Here is a 21422-nt window from a genome sequence, read left to right as displayed (position 1 = left end):
GCTTCATTTCTATATTTACATATTGAATCCATTTACAGTTTGTTCTGGTATTGGGTGTGAGGTATCTATCCTGCTGAAGTTTTTTCCCAGAAGATTACCTAATGGCTTTGTCACTGTTTATTGACATTTTTTTTAACCAAAATCACACTGTTATAATTATTAAAAGTTATATATGCTTTAATATCTAAAGGGCTGGACATTCCACATTTTCTATTTTTTCTGAGTTTTCATTTCTATGTTTTCACTTACCTTTTCAGTGTTTTTAGTGAAAGTGAAAGTCACTCAGTCATGTGCAACTCTTTGTGACCCCCATGGCCTAAACAGTCCATGGAATTTTCCAGGCCAGAATACTGGAGTGGGTAGCCAATTCCCTTCACCATGGGAATCTTCTCAACCCAGGAATTGAATCCGGGTCTCCTGCATTGCAGGAGCTGAGCTACCATGGAAGCCCAAGGAAAGCCCAGGAAAGTTTTTATTGAGATCATATTAAATGCATAAATTAGGGAGAATTTGAAACTTTGTTGCAAATTTGTAGTCTTCCTTTCCAAGAACACAGAATATTTTCCTATCTGTTCTTATCTTCAAGATCGTTCTTATCTTCAAGATCGTTTTAAAGGTTTTCTTCATACAGATTTTTCTGTTAAGTTTGTCTCAGGTTTATAATATTTACAAATAATAATGGCTTACCTCTACTTTTCCAATATTTGTATTTCTGACTTATTTTGCCTATTTGTATTGGCTGGTACTTACAGTCCAGTACTACATAATAGAATTGGTAGTGGGCTTTCTTGTATTAATCCTGATTTTAGCAGTATTTCCCTATTAAACATATTGGCCTTTTGACCAGATAGAGATATTTTTATCAAGTTAAGGAGTTAGTTATCTTTCCTATTTTCTTGAGTGTTTTTCAGTACTGATATTTAATTTTTTGAAAGGTTTTTTCAACATTTTTAGTACAATTAAGTTACTTTTCTCGGGTCAATTACTAAGATTAATTATATTCATAGATTACTACTACTGAACCATCTTTACATGTCTAGATTCAAGACTCTTTCTTTTTAGTATGATACTGAATTATTTGTTAAGAGTTTACTTAGACCTTTGCATTGATATTCAAAGTAACTTCAGACTATAGTTTTCTTTTCTAACCAGGCTTTGTCAGTATCAATGCCTACAAAAATTTTTTGGAAGTTTTTTTTTCTTCATATGCTTCAGACTAGTTAAAATAAGACTAGAATAACTTACGCTTGAAAAGCTTGATAGAATTTCCCCATAAAATAATCTGGCCCTGAAGATTTGTTTCACTTTGTTTTGTTGGGGGAAGTTGGGGGCTCTTTAATAATTATTTCTGTTTTTTTATGGAAATTCATTTCGGTTAATATTGACAAATTTTATTTTCCTAGAAAATATATGCACTAGACAAACAGTATCTTCCAAAGGCTTCCCAGAAATTTCTGTCAATCCATTGAATAGATAGCTGACCAATGGGTCTCATTGCCATGACAATCTAAGAACAATACAGAACCTGGAGAAATGTTTGCATCCCATCCAAATCTCACACTTATAGCCAGAACTAGGTCCCGTTTCTGTTGTGTTTTCCTGGGGTTCTTTGACCATGGTTTCCTTTCTCACCTTCCACTCATTTACATATGAGTTATACTTCACCTATTTCCAAAATGAATTTGAGGCAGTACACCTCAGTCTGATCCCAGGACACACCAGGAGCATGTGGCTACTGCCAGCACATACCCACAATGTTTAATGTAAAAATGAGAAATAATTAGTGTTTGTAAAAATCTTTGGGTTGGCATTAGTATAGCCAGTATTACTGGTGTACTTGTATGTGAAGAACAGTAGCTCCCACTGAGGGCAAGTTTGCCTCACAGGGACCCTTTGTCAGTGTCTGGAGACATTTTGGGTTGTCACCACTGAGAGACTAGGGGTGATATGGCCTCTAGAGGGTAGGATGCTGAACATCCTACAGTGCACAGGGCAGCCCCACAAAAAAGAACTGTGTAGCCCAAACATCAATAATGCTCAAGTTGAGAAACCCTAATATAAAAATTTTTTACCTCTGTGTGTGTCTCAGGATTTTATAGAAGTCTTGCCAAAACTTACAGGATACCATGACCAGGATCTTCTTGGAATTTGGAGTAAAGTCTACGACCCTTTATTTTGTGAGGTAAACATAAAAATATCAAAGATTAACATGAAATCTGATTTGATGACTTATGCCTATTTTGAAACAGATGAATACATTTTCCTTTGCTTGTATAAGATATATTACATAGCGTTTGACATTGAAATATAAGTCAAGACTTATTTATATTAACTTCAGAATTTTGGCTTCTCTCTGTTAGTTACGTATTCACCCTTTAGAAAATTGTAAGCAAAATTGCTTTTCTGTGCCACGCCAGTTATTTTTCAGTCGCTTAGAAATGCTGGGTTCCTGTCATGGACTTTAATGGAAAAAGCAATTGTTATACTTTATTTAAAGATTTTATAATATTTTATATAAAGATTTTATAATGTTTTATAAAAAGAAAAAAGTTACCTGATTTCTGGATATAGAAATAAACAAGCAAAATTTGAACCAGGCTATTAAAATTGATCTATCAGGAAAGAATCTCTCGCTTGCTGTACAATGCATGTGAAATAATCTTTGTAGCTAGATAAATTACTATTTTTTTTCAGGGTTTCATGGTGTTTTTCTCAGTCATCATGCTCCACCATAATTCTGTTTTCCCAACCAGTTCACTGAATCTTGGGGCAAAATTCTGACCAGCCGCCTGACTCCTAGCCACTTCTGACTTTGAGGGCATTATGAGTGTCTAAGGAGCAAGTTACTTTCAGAATTCCAACTCGATAATAAATGGTACCTGTTGCCCTCTTCCATGTTAGAGGTCATTGACCCAAAAGCACATTCAACGTTCCCAATATTTTCAGTGTATCATCAGCATCTGTTTCAAGGAAGACTTTTTAGTCTTATAAAAGTCTTCAGTAAAAACAAGAGCCCATTTTCTGGTTCAAGTCTTGGGATTTTTTTTTTTTTCTTACTACAGTTCAGTCTGAGCTATTCTGCAATATGGCTAAGGTATTTTACATCTCTCTCACTTAATTGTTCTGTAGGCTACTTCACTTTCCTCTTTCATGAACTCTCCCTCTCTCCCAAGAAAGGCTGGACACAGTACTTCTCATGGGAGAAGGAGGATAAAAAGTCAACAAAGAGGATAGTCAGAAATAAAATACACATTTTCTTCCTTTTTCTTTGATACAGGGTGTTCATAATTTCACTTTACCTTCCTGGGCAACAGAGGACACCATGACTAAGTTGAAAGAAATATCAGAATTGTCCCTTCTGTCCCTCTATGGAATTCATAAGCAGAAAGAAAAATCTAGATTGCAGGGGGGTAAGTATTTTTAAAAATGAGAGAAGTGCATTAGAATTGTTGCTGAGTGATCTGGTCTGATTAACAGGTCCAACTGTTAATCAGCTATGTGACCTTGAATTAGACACATAATCATTCCACCAGCTTCTATTCTGCAAATTAGGGATAATAATACTACTCACTTCTTAAGTATTAAGGGTGAAAATGAATGTATGTATTCCAAAGGCTTAGCACAAATAGTACCTAATACAGTTAAACATTATGTGTTATATGATTATCAAAATTATTCACCCTGGGCCTTAATTTTCCCAGCTGGAAAACAGAAACTTTGGGATAATGCTAAATGATACTTTTCATTCTTTCCAGATCAAAAAATCATGGATTTTGTATCTGAGTTCCATGAAAGTCAATTATACCTGGTGGCTTACTGGATGAATTTTTCAAGTGGGAGGAAAGGCAAAAGTGGCCTGTTTTCTTGAAACCCTTGGTTGTAACCACTATTAAAGTTAATACAATGTAATTTGCAGGCTGATTATGCCCTGTTGATTAATATGTATTGCAATTGACAAGTTTATGACACTGCTCAAATTTTTTCATTGGTGTTAAAAGGTGTTGACTTTTCAGTGATGCCTCTTCTCAGCTGGATTTGACCTGTTGTAGAACAGGACATCTGATCCTAATACAATAGCCTAACCCTTGTAATCAGGACAGGTGGGTAGAAGAAAGAAGCCAGGACCAGGCAGGACAGGGATAGGTGCTGAGGCTCTGAGGGCAGCCGAGTGGCAGGCCAAGACCCAAGAGGATATGACAGGTTCAAATGTCGTTCATATAGACATTAAAACTAAAGATGGAGAGCAAGAAGAAGTCCACTGTGCCAGGCTGTCATAACAATGAAGAAATTTTAAGCCACAGGAGATGTTCTTAGTCACATACTCCACACCATTGTTGGAGCCTATTCACCTTGAGGTTGGACAAGTTCAACAGACCTCCAGGAGAAAACAGAGACAAAGTATCCTAGGGGTTGGACCAGACTGGAAGGATGTTCACTCAGGGCTGCAGAGCAAGAGAAAGAGTTTAAGTCACTAACCAGGGGAAGAGCTAGAAAAGCTCATATAAAGAGTGAAGGAACCTGTAATAAGAACAGCTAATGAGGTCTGAAGTCAAGATAGTTGGGAGTAATTTCATATGAGGTGAACATAGTGCTTGGGGCAAGAATTTAGGGGAGCATCATAAACAAATGGTCAGTCTGCAGGCCTGCTGTTACAGAGACCTGGTTGCAAGACACAGAGGGAGACTTGATGGAATGTACAAGTCCTCACTCCAAGCTTAGGGCATGACAGCAGGACTCAGCCCTTCCTTGGGGTTGGGAGAGCACCCAGAGATGAGTCATAGTTGGAACTTGGTGTCTTAGGAATAATTAGCAGGCAGGACATGGACTGTGTGTAGGAACAGAGCCCAGGATGCAACTCAGTCCTACATACCAAACAACCAAGGACACAGAAGGTGGAAGCTGCGCTTCCTTGACCACACAAGTACCAGGTCTCATTCCTGACCCAGCAGGGGCCAACAGTATGGTGGCCAAATGCTTCAGATGGTGAAGACAGGACTCTGTTTCCCCCAACCTAGTCATGATGGGCTCAGGCAATCATCCCCTCACTACTCAAGATGAAATCCATGGGCCAGCAAAGTCAGCATCACCAAGCCTCTGACAAGAAATGCAGAATTCCATGTCCCACCCCAGAGCAGCTGAATCTAAATCTACATTTTAATGAAATCCCATTAAAGTTTCAGAAGCACTTCTCTAGATGTAGGAGACAGTGAAGAAAAGGCCAGGGAAAGCCAGGAAGGAATCTACAAGAATCTATTAATAGATGCAGGGGTCTGTATCTGAATATAAGATGTGAGATTTTTTTTTTCCCAACAGCTTGCTTATATTTCCTTTACTTTTTCCCTTTGACTACTAGAAATTGCATTTTGGGGAAGTCACCTTCTCTCTCTGGGTCTCAGTTTCCCCATCTGGTGAGTGCATTAAACTAGATTCCATCAGAGTCCTTCCCTAAGGTATTCTCTGGGTCTTAGACTCCAAAAGCTAGCACTCATATGCACACACCTGTCCTATGTTCTAGGGGAAGCTCAGTACTATTAATGAGCCAGGAAGTTGTTACCTTCATAATTCCTGCCAAGTCACAATTTCAGCCTATTGTTCATATCTGGCAAAGCAAGAGAGATTTGTCAACTATACACTTGTTGAGTTATAAAGCACCTGAATGCTGCAGAGAAAGCATGAACAGTTTGGTGACAGAGTCCCAAGGGAACATCAGGACTTTGACCAGCATCTTCTTACCTTTGCCAGAACTTCTGTTCCATCAGTTGGTTTCAAGGGTGACACTGTTCAGTAATATCCTCCTCACTGCCTTCACCACTACAACACCCCACCCCACCCCCAGCACACACACACACAAAGAAATCTCTAGACTAATTCCTAAGACTAATATAGGAATATATGCCTGGTCCTGTTTGTATTAGAGTTTCCCATGTGGCTCAGTGGTAAAGAATCTGCCTGCCAATGCAGGAGAGGTTGGAGATATGGACTCAGTCAATCCCGGGGTTGAGAGGATCCCCTGGAGGAGGAAATGGCAACCAAGTCCAGTATTTTTGCCTGGGAAACCCCATGGACAGAGCAGCCTGACAGGCTACAGTCCACAGGGATGCAGAGTCAAACACGACTGAGTGACTGAGCATGTGCATGTACCTGTTTGTTTTAATGGAAACTGCTTCTTGCTGAAGACCAGAGGTTGGCAAGCTACAGCCTGCAGGCCAAATCTGGTCTGCTGCCACCTATTTTTTATTAGTAAAATGCTACTGAAGCTCAGTCACACTCATGCATTTATGCAGTATATTTAACTGCTTTTGTGCTTCCACTTGAGAATGGATGGTTGTGATGGAACACATGGCCCACAGAGCCTAAATCACATAACATTTTTGCTCTTTCTTTTTTTTAATTAATTTAGTTTAATTGGAGGCTAATTACTTTACAATATTGTAGTGGTTTTTGTCATACATTGACATGAATCAGCCATGGGTGTACATGTGTCCACCATCCTGATCCCCCCTCCCACCTCCCTCCTCATCCCATCCCTCAGGGTCATCCCAGTGCACCGATGCATCCCTGTCTTACGCATCGAACCTGGACTGGTGATCTATTTCACATATGGTAATACACATGTTTCAATGAAGGTGAGGCTAGGATGATTTGAGAGAATAGCATAAATCATATAACTTTCACAGAACAAATTTGCCAACTCCTGCTGTAGCCCAAGAGAGAGAAGTGAAGTTTGTATCCTCAAATAATGATATTTTGTCCAGTGTGTGCAGGTTTAATAAATTATGCACCAGGGAGCTTGGGTGCTAGCTTATGCTACAGTATGGCCTAATAATTAAGAGGAAAGGTTTTGAAGCTAGACCTGCTGAGTTCAGAGAAACTTAGCCCCTCTGTGTACAAGTTGTATGATCTTGGGCAAGTTGCTGAACCTCTCTGAACTTCAATTTCCCTTCATATATAACTTGACTATTGGCCTGCCAGAGCCTGTAGATGCTTATGACAATTACCCCTATTTTCTCCTGGGACAAGCTGGGAAACCACTACAGAACCAAGAGCTGATCTATTCCATCATCAACACTGAAGGCTGCTGCAAAGACACCTACTGACAAAGAACAAGTTGCTAATTGAACTAAATCCATGTCTAGCCATTAACTAATTAATTGATGTTAATTAGCTAAGTGTTATAGAGAATGCATGTTGGTCAGTGTAGAATATCTCCTTTCAGATATGCTGTGCTGTGCTATGCTTAGTCACTCAGTCGTGTCTGACTCTTTGCAATCCTGTGGACTGTAGCCCACCAGACTCCTCTGTCCATGGGGATTTTCCAGGCAAGAATACTGCAGTGGGTTGCCATGCCCTCCTCCAGGGTATCTTCCCAACCCAAAGATTGAACCCAGGTCTCCAACATTGCAGGAGGATTCTTTACCATCTGAGCCACCAGAAAAGCACTGACAAGGAACAAATTGCTGATTGAAGGTGACTGCCTATCATCACTCCCAGAAACTCAGCCAGAGTTTACTTCTATTGTGGCCTGCAGTTCAAGACACAGTTCTAAAGGGCTCCCAGAGGCCAACCTGCCCTGAGGCAGAGGAATACAGACCTATGGGACATGTAGCCTCTAGCTCCCTCCATTCCTAGTTAAAGATGTCCCAGCAGCCACAGATGCCAATCATCTCCCTCCTTAGTTCATTCCTCTTTGTCCTTATGGTGGTACACAGACCAATGCCACAGTCTCTTCTCACTGTTTTACGAGATTTTTGAGGACAGGAAGTGAAGTGAAGTGAAGTCGCTCAGTCGTGTCCGACTCTTTGCGACCCCATGGACTGTAGCCTACTACGCTCCTCCGTCCATGGGATTTTCCAGGCAAAAGTACTGGAGCGGGTTGCCATTTCCTTCTCCAGAGGATCTTCCTGACCCAGGGATCGAACCCAGGTCTCCCGCACTGTAGGCAGATGCTTTACCATCTGAGCCACCAGGGAAGTCCAGTCTAATTGACTTGTGGTAGCTGTTCAGTGTGTGTTTCACAAAGTGGACCATACAGTCTAGGATTATAATCAATCTGTTAACATCAATGCCCTGCTCATTACAAAAGAAAACTGGTCATCCTCAAGGGAGGAGACCACAGGCAGTGTAGAGAGACGACCAACAAGACACAAGGAGTCCTCAGGAGATGGTGTGGAAGCCCCTGAGGCAGCACCTCCTCAGAACAACACCTGCATCACAGGTGCCTTCAGCATCAGTGTCTGCTGAGAAGATGGAGACTCTGCTGTGTGTCTGTTTGCCTTTTACCACCTTAGGAGCAATAGGGGCAAAGGGCAAACTTCCTCTACTGTCAACAGTTGGAGACCTAGATGAAATCTGAAGGTTCTGGCTGCCTCCCAATAGTGAAACCTAGTGTAACCTGGAGCAATGGTCCACAGAACACAGTCCGTGCCCTGTGCAGAGATCCACAGAGCTGCTTTCTCCCCTGGCTTCACCCAGGTGTGGCTACTAGAGGGATGAAGACAGAGAGGTGTATGCTGCACTGTCATTTCAGACCTGCCCTGAGCAGAGCACTGGCTAACAACTATCTGGAAAAAGCCATCTGAAATTCCTTCCAAGTTCATCAACCTCCTAACTTGAGTTTTAACAAAATCTGGTAGAATCAAATCTGAATGTGCCAATCCAGCTCTCCTTCCCCAGTGAGTGAGTCACTTAATGGCTCTGAGCCTCAACTTCCTAACCTCTGAATGGGGAATAGAAGTCAGGATTCAGTAAGTAATGTATGTAAATCATGCTACTAGCACATAGCAGCGGAGTAGGCAATGGCAACCCACTCCAGGACTCTTGTCTGGCAAATCCCATGGACAGAGGAGCCTGGAAGGCTGCAGTCCATGGGGTCGCTAGGAGTTGGACACAACTGAGCGACTTCACTTTAACTTTTCACTTTCATGCATTGGAGAAGGAAATGGCAGCCCACTCTAGTGTTCTTGCCTGGAGAATCCCAGGGACGGGGGAGCCTGGTGGGCTGCCATCTCTGGGGTCGAAGAGTTGGACACAACTGAAGCGACTTAGCAGCAGCAGCAGCAGCAGCACATAGCAGATGCTCCAGCAAAATGAGTTCTTGCCCTCCCTTCTTAAGTCTTGAGAATCCTGGCAGAGAGACTCTCTATACAAATGAGCAAAAAGCTTATGAACTGAAATATAAGCCCACATTTGGTTCAGCTCCATTGTTGATCTATCTTCATAAAGGTGTCCTGATCAATGAAATCCTCAATCACATGAAGAGTGCAACTCAGCCATCAAACCGCAGAAAACTCATTATGTATTCTGCAGTAAGTATTCTGTCTCCATTCAACATCTGTTCAAGTGTGTGAGCTCTCTCAGGAGGGGCCTCAACTTCTTCATCATCATTTCCTTATCAGATGTTCAAAATTTTTTAGTGAAATATATAATTCTGGGTCTCAAGGGATTTACAGTCTAATCCTTGATAGCTCCGTTGGTAAAGAATCCACATACAATGCAGAAGACCCAGGTTTGATTCCTGGGTTGGGAAGATCCACTGGAGAAGGGATAGGCTACCCACTCCAGTATTCTTGGGTTTCTCTTGTGGCTCAGCTGGTAAAGAATCCACCTGCAGTGCTGGAGAGCTGGGTTTGATCCCTGGGTTGGGAAGATCCCCTGGAGAAGGGAAAGGCTACCCACTCCAGTATTCTGGCCTAGAGAATTCCATGGACTGTATAGTCCATGGGGTCGCAAAGAGTCGGACACAACTGAGCAACTTTGACTTTTTTTCACTGACAAAAAAAGTAAGCATATAAACACCCAGCATAGCAGAATAGCAATGTCACACGAGACAATGAATTAGTGCCTCAGAGAAAGGAAACATCATTTCTGTTCCAAACTAAAATTAGAGGCAAAATAACAAAGGAAAAGAAGTAGAAAGGTTATAAGAAAAGCTGAGTGTACAGGACTTGGTGATGGACTGGAATGTGGGTAGAGGACAGTGGTATGGAAGTTAAGCCATGGATGAAGGTGGTGTTTCAAACGTTGATGACTGGAAGGAGGGTAGAACTATTAACAGATGTGGTCATGGTCCAGGTGAATATACTGATTAGACAATTGGGTTTGAAGTGCCAGCAACATCCAAGTAGGAATCTTCAGATGGCAGAGGTGATAGAAAAAAAAGGGGGAAGGAAAGCTCCAACTTGAAGTCAGAGTTATATTTGGGTGCAGAAAGGAAAGAGAGTAAGATCTCAGAAAAGACATCCATGTTGAAGCAGCAGCCAGGAAAAGAGGAGAATTCCAGGGATGTACCGTGCACTGAAATGGGTGTCCATGGAGTCTGGGATGAGCCGGTAAACAGGACATGGAGGGCTGGGTCAGGCTCCCACCCATTTCTGCAGGACAGAGGATTTCTCAGATGTGGTCTGGCTGGTGTCATTCTGCAAGAAGATGAAAGAAGCAATTAAAGATAAAGCAGAGTTTATTATCTGGGGTTCTAAATGGTATAGAGTAGAGAAAAGTTTCATGGAGGAAACAAAGTGTAGTGCCTCTTAGAGAAAGACAGGCCTGAAATTTGTTGATAGTTTCAGGTTTTCTGGTTTCTAATTGTAACTTGTTGTATGACTTCTGGCAAGTCATAAATCTGTAACTCCTTTTTTTCCTCTAGTGAATTGGTTCTAACCCCTTTGGAGTATGTAAACACTGCCATATAGTTTAGGTAACCAAATGTTGGGCCCATTTTATAGATATGAAAATTAAGAATTTCTTAAGATTAGATAGCTAATCAATGGCAAAACTGGAATTGAAAACCAGTCTCCCATGCCTTCTGGCTATTCTAAAGTAAAACTTTAGCAATTATTTTAAGCTACACTCTCTACTTCTTTACATTTTATTCTGTATAAATGTTTGTAACCTTATATATTCTTCCCCAACTTTAAAATCACAGATGATATTAATCTATGGAAAACAAATATAATTTAGCATTAATGTATTCCAAGTTATTTTAAAATTAAATGAAAATCAATGAAACACACTAAAACAGAGATATGTTCTACGGGGTAGGCATAGGACAAAATCAGAAGACTTGACTCAGATTTACTTTCTGCCATTTTGAAGATGTATGACATAAAGTAAGCTACTTAATTCCGTCCCCTCCCCCCCTCTTTTTTTTCTTTTTGGCTGTACCACATGGCTTGTGGGATCTTAGTTCCCCAATCAGGGACTGAACTCAAGCCCTTGGCATCAAAAGTGCAGAGTCCTAACCACTGGACCACCAGGGAATTCTGCCCAAGTTACTTCATTTCTTTGGGTCTCAGTTTCTTCATCTTTTTAAAGGAAATACTTGTATGTATGTAAATCTCATTGCCTAGCACCAAGGAGATGCACAATCAAAATTCATCCTTTCCCTCTCTACTTCTTAAATCACTGGGGTTATGGGAAATTTAGTTGGATCAGAAACCACCATAGTACTCTGTAAGTGCTTGTTACACACCTGTTGCTGCTGCTGCTAAGTCGCTTCAGTCGTGTCCGACTCTGTGCGACCCCATAGATGGCAGCCCACCATGCTCCCCCATCCCTGGGATTCTCCAGGCAAGAACACTGGAGTGGGTTGCCATTTCCTTCTCCAATGCATGAAAGTGAAAAGTCAAAGTGAAGTCGCTCAGTCATGTCCGACTCTTAGTGACCCCATGGACTGTAGCCTACCAGGCTCCTTTGCCCATGGGATTTTCCAGGCAAAAGTACGGGAGTGGGTTGCCATTGCCTTCTCTAGTGAATGTAAATTTGAAACAGATGAAATAAAAAATGTTTGTTTCAAAATCTCTGTAGCATGACACTACTGTAAGTGGCCTGCAGATGGCGCTAGATGTTTACAACGGAATCCTTCCTCCCTATGCGTCCTGCCACATGATGGAATTGTACTTCCAGGATGGGTAAGTGTCTAAGCGGTGTTTCTCAAAATTAATACCACTGGAAACCAGGTATTATGATCATTAGTGTTATTATTGACTTAAGGGTTGTCTTGTCTATTTGGTTGGTTTGGTTTTTTATTCGGGGGAAGAATGGTAACCGTATCTTTGCTTAGTCATGACTCCTTTTTTCTTTATTTTCATAAAGACTTTAATTGGGAAATCACGTACAGACACAGTAGATGAAAAATTTGATAGAACCACCCCCTATCAGCGACAGAAATTATGTTTTTTAAAAAAATATTAAGGTATTCTAAGAAGGATGTGGATATTACACTGTTCCCTTGTAAAACACAGGGTGGTAGAAGATATCAAGAAAAAATCGTTTGTTGCTGGTTACAAATAATGTTCTTTCAGTTAAAGACTTCAAACATATCCATGAAACTTATGGTTATTCATATCCACCAGGTAGGATTCTTAAAGTATTCCTCTGCATAGTGTCCACTACTTTGCAATCTGGTGTGGCCCTCCCCAGCTGACCAAGGCTTGGCTGAAGCCCACTAGAAAGGCCACGGTCAGAGAGACCAATGTCCTAGTTTACCCAGAACTGGAGGGGTTCCCAGAACATATAAGTTTCATTGTTAAAACCGGTAAAGCCCTGGGCAAACCAGAAAGAGTTGGCCACCTAGCCAAGGTCATAGCAAAAATTTGTGTCTGCTGTGACACTGGCATTCTTGTTGGGAAAAAGAGACATCATGGATATTGTTGATGGAATAATCACAGTGCAAGGACTGAATTAGAGCAGGGGCTCATGAGTTTTATTTCAGGGTTAGCTGGGGAGGTGCATTTTGCTCTCCCCTCAAGGCATTCACAATAGCTGCAGTCAGGACCATCTGACTGCAGTTATATAAGGCCCTGTGCTCGGAAGAGCCTATGCTTGGTTTAACAGTTCAGTGTTGCCATTTTGAAATTCTTAATAACAAGGTATCCTGCATTTCTTTTGGCAAATTTGGTAGTCCTGGCTGTAGGTTTCTGGCTACCTGAATTTGCAGAATAGGAAAGTAGCAACATAGAGGCCCATTCGCAACCAAAATCTTCACTGCTTACAAAGAAAGTGAGTTCTGCAGCTAGGGAAAAAGTATGTTCATTCTTTGTTGAACTTCTAACTGGGTGGCAAGCATAAAGAGAGAACTAAAATGTGGTCTTAGCAAGCTTTGCTCTCAAATACCTAGAGTCAGAATAGAGAGATGATGCCCATAACATGGAGAAAATCCAAACAGGGCCAAAAATGGGAATGCAAAGACATGGACATCAAGTGCTCTGTCATTAAAAAGCCCTGCAAAAGACTTCCGCTCTGAAGACTGGCTACAGGCACAGAGTTAATAAATCCAGTGCACATTCCAGGATCAACTCTAGGAATAGGCACTGTCACGTTGGGATATGACAAAAGAAACTACCCACTTTTCTTGGCCTCTCCTCCCTGGTTTCTGCACCCAGTAGTCCTGAGCTTGTGTTTATTTAGGGTGCTGCAGCATTTTGTCTCACTGAATAGCTTGAATAAATTCACGTTATGAATCAAGTTTGGGGCATTTTTTATCTGAGAGACGCTTACCTATAGAGAAAAAAGTAACCAAGGGTCACTCACAGGTGAGATGTCAAATTTGTTGTTATATTGGGATTTTTTAACACTCTAGAGGAGTATCAAAAGTTAAACATGCTTACTTTTAAATTAAGAGCAAGGAGAATCCAAGTTAGCAAATACAGGTATAAAGTATATACCTGCAAATTAGGTGATCCTGAGTGTAAGGTGATCCCACTTTATCCATATTAGAAAATAAAGAGAAAAATAAAATTTTTAGATTTTTATTTACATTAAACAGACAAACTTTTAAGGCTGTAGATAAGGTAGCTAAATATATTCTAAAAATATTCTATTTTTTGGTTAAGTACATAAACTTAAAGTCATATATAAAATAATTCACTAAGTTAAAAAATAGTGCTTCTTCTCACTTTCGTATTTTACGAAATACTTTTATTCAAACTCTCTGTATGCACCTTAACTTGTATCTTACCACTCAAGCCAATTTTAAGTCTCCTAAAAATATTTTCCAAATATATTAATTATAAGGGTAATTTTGGCTGCTGCACAAATGAACCTCAAATCTCAGAGGCTTAACTCAATGAAGATTTCTTTCTCATTCATCTAACAGTCCAATGTAGATGTTCCTGGCCAACAGGAAGTGACTCATCCTTGGTGTGATTCACACGTGGTGATTTGTGAACTGGGGGCTTCCATCTTTTGGACCTACGGTTTTCAAAAGTGCCCTCCTCATCTGCAGAGAGCATGTAGAAAAGAATCAGAGGGTGAAGAAGGCAAACTGCTTATCAAGCACCTTAGCCCAGAAGAAAAATATGTCAGTTCTACTCGCTAAAATTAGTCACTTGGTCCCTCTTAAGTGCAGGGGAGTCTGGGAAGTGTATTCACTTCTCAGCTGCAACCTTATTTGATGGAAAGAAAATCATGAATTTTGATGAACTATTAGTCCTCTTTGCCATATTACCGTGAGATAAAAGGTACTGTCACTGAAAAATTTATACAAGATATATGTACTCATTCATACAATATTAGAGGAGTTTTTAGGAACATATAAGTGAATATTTGTAATTACTACTTTTTATATGGCTTCTTGGGCTTCCCAGGTGGTACTAGTGGTAAAGAGCCCACCTGCCAGAGCAGGAGACATAAGAGACGAAGGTTTGATCCCTGGTTCGGGAATATCCCCTGGAGGAAGGCACAGCAGCCCACTCCAGTATTCTTGCCTGGAGAATCCCTGTGGACAGAGAAGCCTGGCAGGCTACAATCCATAGGGTCTCAAAGTGTTGGACATGACTGAAGCGACTTAGCACACATATGGTTTCTTAAAGTGATGTTATTCAAAAGACTTGCTCGTAACAACATCCAAAAGTTGCAGTTCTGTGATTACTATCCCAAAAAGGATCTTCTCTCCTGTCTCTTTGGCAGGTGACTTCTACAGGGATCCTGTACTAGCTTTACAAGGTTGGTTTGGGACAGTGGTCCTTCCTTAAGCAATATATTGTTTTATGAAATAAAGTAGTGGGAGAGCCCGCCCCAACATCAGCAGAAGGAAGGACTTAAGTATACAGTCACCCTCTCTTTCAGAGGTATCATTTTTATGTCTTGCTGTATATTCAAGTACATTTGTTGTTGTTGTTCATTCGATAAGTCATGTCTAACTCTTTGTGACCCCATGGACTGTAGCACACCAGGCCTCCCTGTCCCTCACTATCTCCCAGAGATTGCCCAAGTTCATGTCCATTGAATTGGTGGTGCCATCCAACCGTCTCATCCTCTGTCACCCTCTTTTCCTTCTGCCTTCAATCTTTCCCAGCATGAGGGTCTTTTCCAATTAGTCAGTTCTTCACATCAGGTGGCCAAAGTATTGGAGCTTCAGCTTCAGCACCAGTCCTTCCAATGAATATTCAGGGTTGATTTCCTTTAGGATTGATCTGTTTGATGTCCACTCAGTCCAAGGGACTCTCAAGAGTCTTCTCCAGCACCAGTCTTCTCCAGCACCACCAGTTCAAAAGCATTAATTCTTTGGCGTTCTGCCTTACATGACTACTGGAAAGGCTATAGCTTTGACTGTATGGTCCTTTGATGGCAAAGTGATGTCTTTGCTTTTTAATATACTGTCTAGGTTTGTCATAGCTTTCCTTCCAAGAAGTAGTCGTCTTCTAATTTCATGGCTGCAGTCACCATCCACAGTGATTTTAGAGCCCAAGAAGAGAAAATCTTTCACTGCTCCCACTTTTTCTCCTTCTATTTGCCATGAAGTGATGGGACCAGATGTCATGCTGCTAGTTTTTCTTATATATATTATTCAGTTTCATGTTTCTGGCCTGGTTAAGGACAGGGAAGATACATTCATTCAGCGGGAAGACTGAAAGAAATACTGAGAGAGAAAAAAGGAGAAAAGGACAGAGCAAATCAGAAGCATGAAAGGGACAGAATAGGAGAAAGAAACCCCAACATCCCACCTGTGCCCTACTTCTTACCTGAAGGTTCACCAAATCACCCCCAAGTCCCTCAACCATTGTGTCTCAGCTCCTTCTCTAACTCAGCATCCCAGGTCCCACCTCACATGCCCCTGGTCATCTAACAAACCAGCTTTCCCATTTCCACCCTCCCAATCAGGCCCACCTACCCCAATCTCCCTCTTCCCACAGCTAAACTGGCTAATATCTACTCATTCCCCTAAATTCTTCCACTAGTCCTTCAACTGACATGGTACAGACCAGGTAGAAAGAATTTCAATGGCAGGTCAACAGCACAGATCTAACAGAGTTCTTCCCTCTATTCCCTCCACCTTTCTCCACCAGAGAATACTTCGTAGAGATGTACTATCGGAATGAGACGCGATATGAACCACATCCCCTCACGCTACCTGGCTGCACCCCCAGCTGCCCTTTGGCGAAGTTTGTTGAGCTGGTTGCCCCCGTTATCTCCCAAGACTGGTCCATGGAGTGTGCCATAAGAAACCATAAAGGTACTGAGGACATTATCAATTAGGGTGAATGCAGAGCTCTGCAGAGAAGGCAGAACATCTTTTTTCCAGATGGATGGTGCTTTGAGACTATAAACTGGCTTCACCCCCATCTTTGAGGGAAATAGGGTTTGGGTGATAATTATGTTTCAGAGACCTCAACTTCAGGAAACTCCTATTTCTTCACTGGGCTCTGCCTCTACCTGCCATAAACCTTGTCAACCTATATAAACCGAGGAAGCAGTAATCAAGCAGAAAACATTTACTTGGGATCAAAGAATTGGAATTCAGGAAACAAGCATTAGACTGATCTTGGAGAAACAGTAGTGAACAGTCCTGAAGAGAAATCAACTTTAGTTCTCTGCCCAGGAATTGAACCTCGGTAGCCTGGATGAAAACCAGGAATCCTAACCACTAGACCAACAGGGACTAGAGGCAATGGGTGAAATTCCCAGGCTCTTCCCCTCCTTTGAAAGCAAGAATGTTTCAAGGAGGCAAAAATTTAAAAAACAGGTACAAAGTTTATTAGCACAACCAATGGGAGAGCACACAGAGAAGTAGTTTATATAAGTGAGAAGCTAGGCAGAAATACGGAGAAGGCAATGACACCCCACTCCAGTACTCTTGCCTGGAAAATCCCATGGGCAGAGGAGCCTGGTAGGCTGCAGTCCATGGGGTCGCTAAGAGTTGGACATGGCTGAGCGACTTCCCTTTCACTTTTCACTTTCATGCATTGGAGAAGGAAATGGCAACCCACTCCAGTGTTCTTGCCTGGAGAATCCCAGGGACGGCAGAGCCTGGTGGGCTGCCATCTATGGGGTCCACAGAGTCGGACACGACTGAAGTGACTTAGCAGCAGCAGGCAGAAATACACACCCACAGGGAAAGGGTGTGGGAGTCCTCTGTAATGAGGAGGAGCACAGTAAAGAGGTGATTTAAATCCCTTATATAAGACAGGTCTTCTGGGTCTTTGTTTACCTTTGGCCAATTATGTTGGGTTTCTTTTTCACACCTGACCAGTCCTAGGACTCTTCCCAAGATGCATGTGCAACTTTCTACTAAGATGAATCCCACTGCAGAAGCCTGTGAGGATATGTCCAAACTTTTTATGGTGTGGTACCCTTCCTTTTTTGACCCCCAAGGAGCCTTCATAAGCATGTGCTGACATGGAAATTTTCCTTGACCTCAGGAGTGGCCATCTTATATCTTTATGTCAGCAGAGCTCAGCTTCTGCCACTAGCTTTGTCCTTGGAGTGTTTAGGTGAGACTAAAGCTTCAATTTTATTCCATTTGACATACACCAGCTGTCCAGTCCAGGGGTGCCAGAGTCCAGCTCCAGCAGCCAGGGAATCAACCTGAAGAGATGGGTGGTGTCGGCGAGAAATGACGCAGCCTCTCAATTTTCTTGGACTGTGTAACTCTATTTCAAGCTTAAGATTCTTTTTATACTTTAACAAAAGCATTAGGTCAGAGGTTTGACATGATTTCAATTTCCCCTCACCCAAATTTATTGTCTCCATAAATCATTGCTGTCCTTCAAGCAGAGTTTCTGCTTCAGCAGTTCTCTCAGAATAGTATTTACTTTAACTCGTGATTACACTGTAACTCGTGCTGAAGTCTGGGCTGCATACCACAAACCTCAGCTCATTTCTTATCTTTCTAAGTCCTGTTTGCCCCTAGTATCCTAAGCTTACTATTTCTTAAAAATGGCTTCCAGCTATTAATATCTCTAAAGTTCCCAATCTCTATAAGCTATAGTAGAATATGCTAACATTACAACATTCCTTAAATCTTTAGCTTCTAGGTATTTTAATTATTCCTAAGCCCTAAATTCAGCAAACTCCTTTGCCATAAACACTTTCCTCACAAATAGGCTTCAGATAGCAATCCCTCCCATGGCCTCAAGCTGCGGTCTATGTGCTCACCCTGGAACACTCTTTTGCAAAAGTCCTTGAACAAATGTCAATGATTAACTTTATGAATTATTCTCTGAGCACAGCTGCAGAAGGCTTTGTGCCTTCTCATGCTCCTCTCAAGAACAATAAGCACCTTAATATTCTTTTCAGTCAACTCAGCTGAGGAGAGGGAAAAACAAGTCAGAATCACAAGGCCTAACTCCTTCATCCCGGGTCTGTGCCTGCAGGACAAAGAGGGGGAGTTGGGGCCGTGCCTCCATTTTGTCAGTAATGCCTAACGCTGCTCCCGACACAGGGGCCCATCTATCTCCTACCTCAAAACTGGAACAAAGTTAGAAATGTAAGAATGTTCTGCATACCTCCTGGGGGGAGAAGGGGGAAACTTACTGGAATGTTGAAAGTATAGGTGTAATATTTGTTCTGAGGATAAGAGGAATATGTGAGGCTTTAATTCTGGTATCTTCAGAAAACCTGAGCAAACTCTCAGGTCCTGCAGAAACCACTTACTATAAAAGAAGAAATCATATTCAAGTAACACTCTTTAGAGTCCTGTAGATTTGCAACATGCAGATGCAACACATCTAGAAAACACTATGCTACTTTACCAGCACACATAAAGATGAAACAGGTTCTAGAGATGGTTTCAACTGGATGCCAGAGTCTAGAGTTAAAGCCATTCTCTCTCCTAGTTGGTCATGGGTTGACTGACTGACACAAGACATCAATTGGTGTGTTTATTTGTATTATTTCTTTTCCAAGTAAATATTTGGCCTTGGGGCCATCATTCAAATATCCTTTCTCCTTCATGCATGTAAGCCAAATGTAAAATAATGAGTAAAGTCATTTTAGGAAATTCAAAAGCATTACTTTTGAAATGGTGTCTTTAAAAATTGTGTGTATGTTTACTTAGAATAAAATTCCTGAGGAACAGATTTTAGAGGCTCTATTTTTGTTTTATGGTTTAATTTTAATGTAACAAGAAGGAAAATATTAATATAAAGTAAAATGACTTGGCTGGTTTAAATTAATGTTCTAAATTGAAAGTGTATTTAGTTTGGACTTTGCTACTTCAGATAAATCCTAAACTGATGGGTGGCTCTGCTTCATCTATTTACGATGGAACTGGCTAAGGAAACAACCTGGGAAAATTTACAATGTAGTAGAGAAGTAGAGAAATGCTTATTATACAGAACAGCAAAGGTTATGCCTAAAGACTCCAAGAGTTGCTATAGGAACAACCCTGGATTTGGAGGGAAGGAGGCTGAAAGGAGCGCCAGGGAGGGCTCCCTACAAAAGTTGAGAGCATATGGAATCAGTTTGGATGGAGGTTTCTTCTACTGATGTGGTATAAGCGCTAAAAAGCCCTTATCAAACGTACTAGTTGCTTTAAGTTGGAAAGGACAGTGGAGTTACTTTATTGAGGGTCCAAACAGATTGCCATAGGTTTCCTTCAAGTGGCCAATTTTAATGAGATAAAATGTCATCCCCACAAGAGCAAGGATTTTTATTTGTGGTATTTTCTCATGTATTGGTCCTCAGCAACCAGAAGTGACTGTGCTTGACATGAATTGCTATGCTATGCTAAGTCACTTCAGTCGTTTCCGACTCTGTGCGACCCCATAGATGGCAGCCCACCAGGCTCCCCCGTCCCTGGGATTCTCCAGGCAAGAACACTGGAGTGGGTTGCCATTTCCTTCTCCAATGCATGAAAGTGAAAAGTGAAAGTGAAGTCACTCAGTCGTGTCAGACTCTTAGTGACCCCATGGACTGCAGCCTAACAGGCTCCTCCGTCCATGGGATTTTCCAAGCAAGAGTACTGGAGTGGGGTGCCATTGCCTTCTCCATGACATGGATTAGTGCCCAATAAATATTTGCCCATGAATATATAAGTTAGTTACCTTTCTTCCCTGAACCTACTCTTTCTATCTTGACTGGCAGCAATACCTAGTACCCTGGGAGTTATCAGATTCTCTCTCTTCATTTTCCACAACTGTCTGTCACCTCTTCTTATCAAATCTACCTACAGTATGTCTGTAGAATTCTTTTCCTTAAAACAAAAACATCAGCAAACCCATACCCAAGTAGAGTGAAACACAGTTAAGCAGCAAAACATGTTAATAAAAAGAAAATGTAGGGATTGGTGTGCTGGAGTTAGCTCACACAGATCTGAAGAGTGGAAAGTTACATGTCTCACTTTCCCACTTTGAGTTCAGTGACTTCACTCTGGCTATTTGAAATTGGTCATGGTGTCATGTGGGACACAGAAGTCAATGTTTACCGCAATTTGGAGTTTTGTTTTGGGTTTGTTTTTTTTTTTTTTTTTAATCCAGTTTAGCAGAACACCACTGGTTTTAAGTCATAAAAAGTTTGTTACATGAGGTGGTCTCCAACAAAGTGAATTCAATATTTGAACTGCTTTAAGGAAAAAGGATTCAATTTGTTCTATATGGTCTCAAAGAGTGATGTGAGGGGCAGCAGGTAAATATTTCAGGAAGATAGTGTTCAATGTTGGGAAATCTCTGGGACGGAAAGTGTCCATTGGGGTGGGTGCCCACTTGGAAGGTTGTAGGGGTTGAATGACTCTTTACAAGGACCTTCAAATTTAGCAAATAAAAGTACAGGATACCTAGATAAATTTGATAAATAGCCCTAACTACTAAATTCTTATCATTTATTAAAAAAAAAAAAAGCTAAATTCAAAGACATTAACAGTACCCTGATAAATCCAGTAGAGGAAGCAGTACAAAACCATCAATAGGACATACATTGTGTGTACAAAATGCCTGACAAGCCTACTCATTAGAGTATTTCTATCTATGAAATTCTATTTATTCCTATGAGTAATGTTTTCACTAGTGCTAGTAGACCTAATTAACTTCATTGTCATATCAACTATATTAATCAGAGCCTTTTCTGGGAAACTCATTATAAGTCTAAGTTCCATACTATGTTACTTAAAAATAATAAAAATTTTTTTGAAAATGCTTAATTCCAAAATCTTACTAATACACTTGGACTCTCCTTACTAGCACTCTCCCAACCCCACCTCAACCTCCAAC

The 21422-nt window shown here is 41.2% G+C and overlaps 1 protein-coding gene across 3 annotated transcripts in view; it reads left to right on the top strand.

The window, feature by feature from the left end:
• The window catches only part of ACP3 (acid phosphatase 3), a 58188-nt gene that overhangs the window by 18659 nt on the left and 18107 nt on the right, over positions 1-21422 (top strand). Inside the window, exons 6-11 of one of the 3 annotated variants that reach the window (XM_010801603.4) lie at positions 2090-2182; positions 3278-3410; positions 9223-9305; positions 11803-11906; positions 16284-16450; positions 17752-19295. In XM_010801603.4, coding sequence (XP_010799905.1) covers positions 2090-2182; positions 3278-3410; positions 9223-9305; positions 11803-11906; positions 16284-16450; positions 17752-17834 — 663 coding nt within the window. In that variant the 3' untranslated portion in view covers positions 17835-19295. 3 annotated transcript variants of the gene reach the window in all.

This window comes from Bos taurus, chromosome 1 (assembly GCF_002263795.3).
Source record: "Bos taurus isolate L1 Dominette 01449 registration number 42190680 breed Hereford chromosome 1, ARS-UCD2.0, whole genome shotgun sequence".
Lineage (NCBI taxonomy): Eukaryota > Metazoa > Chordata > Mammalia > Artiodactyla > Bovidae > Bos > Bos taurus.
The sequence above is the reverse complement of the archived record's forward strand: the minus strand, read 5'-3'. Positions and strand labels throughout refer to the sequence as shown.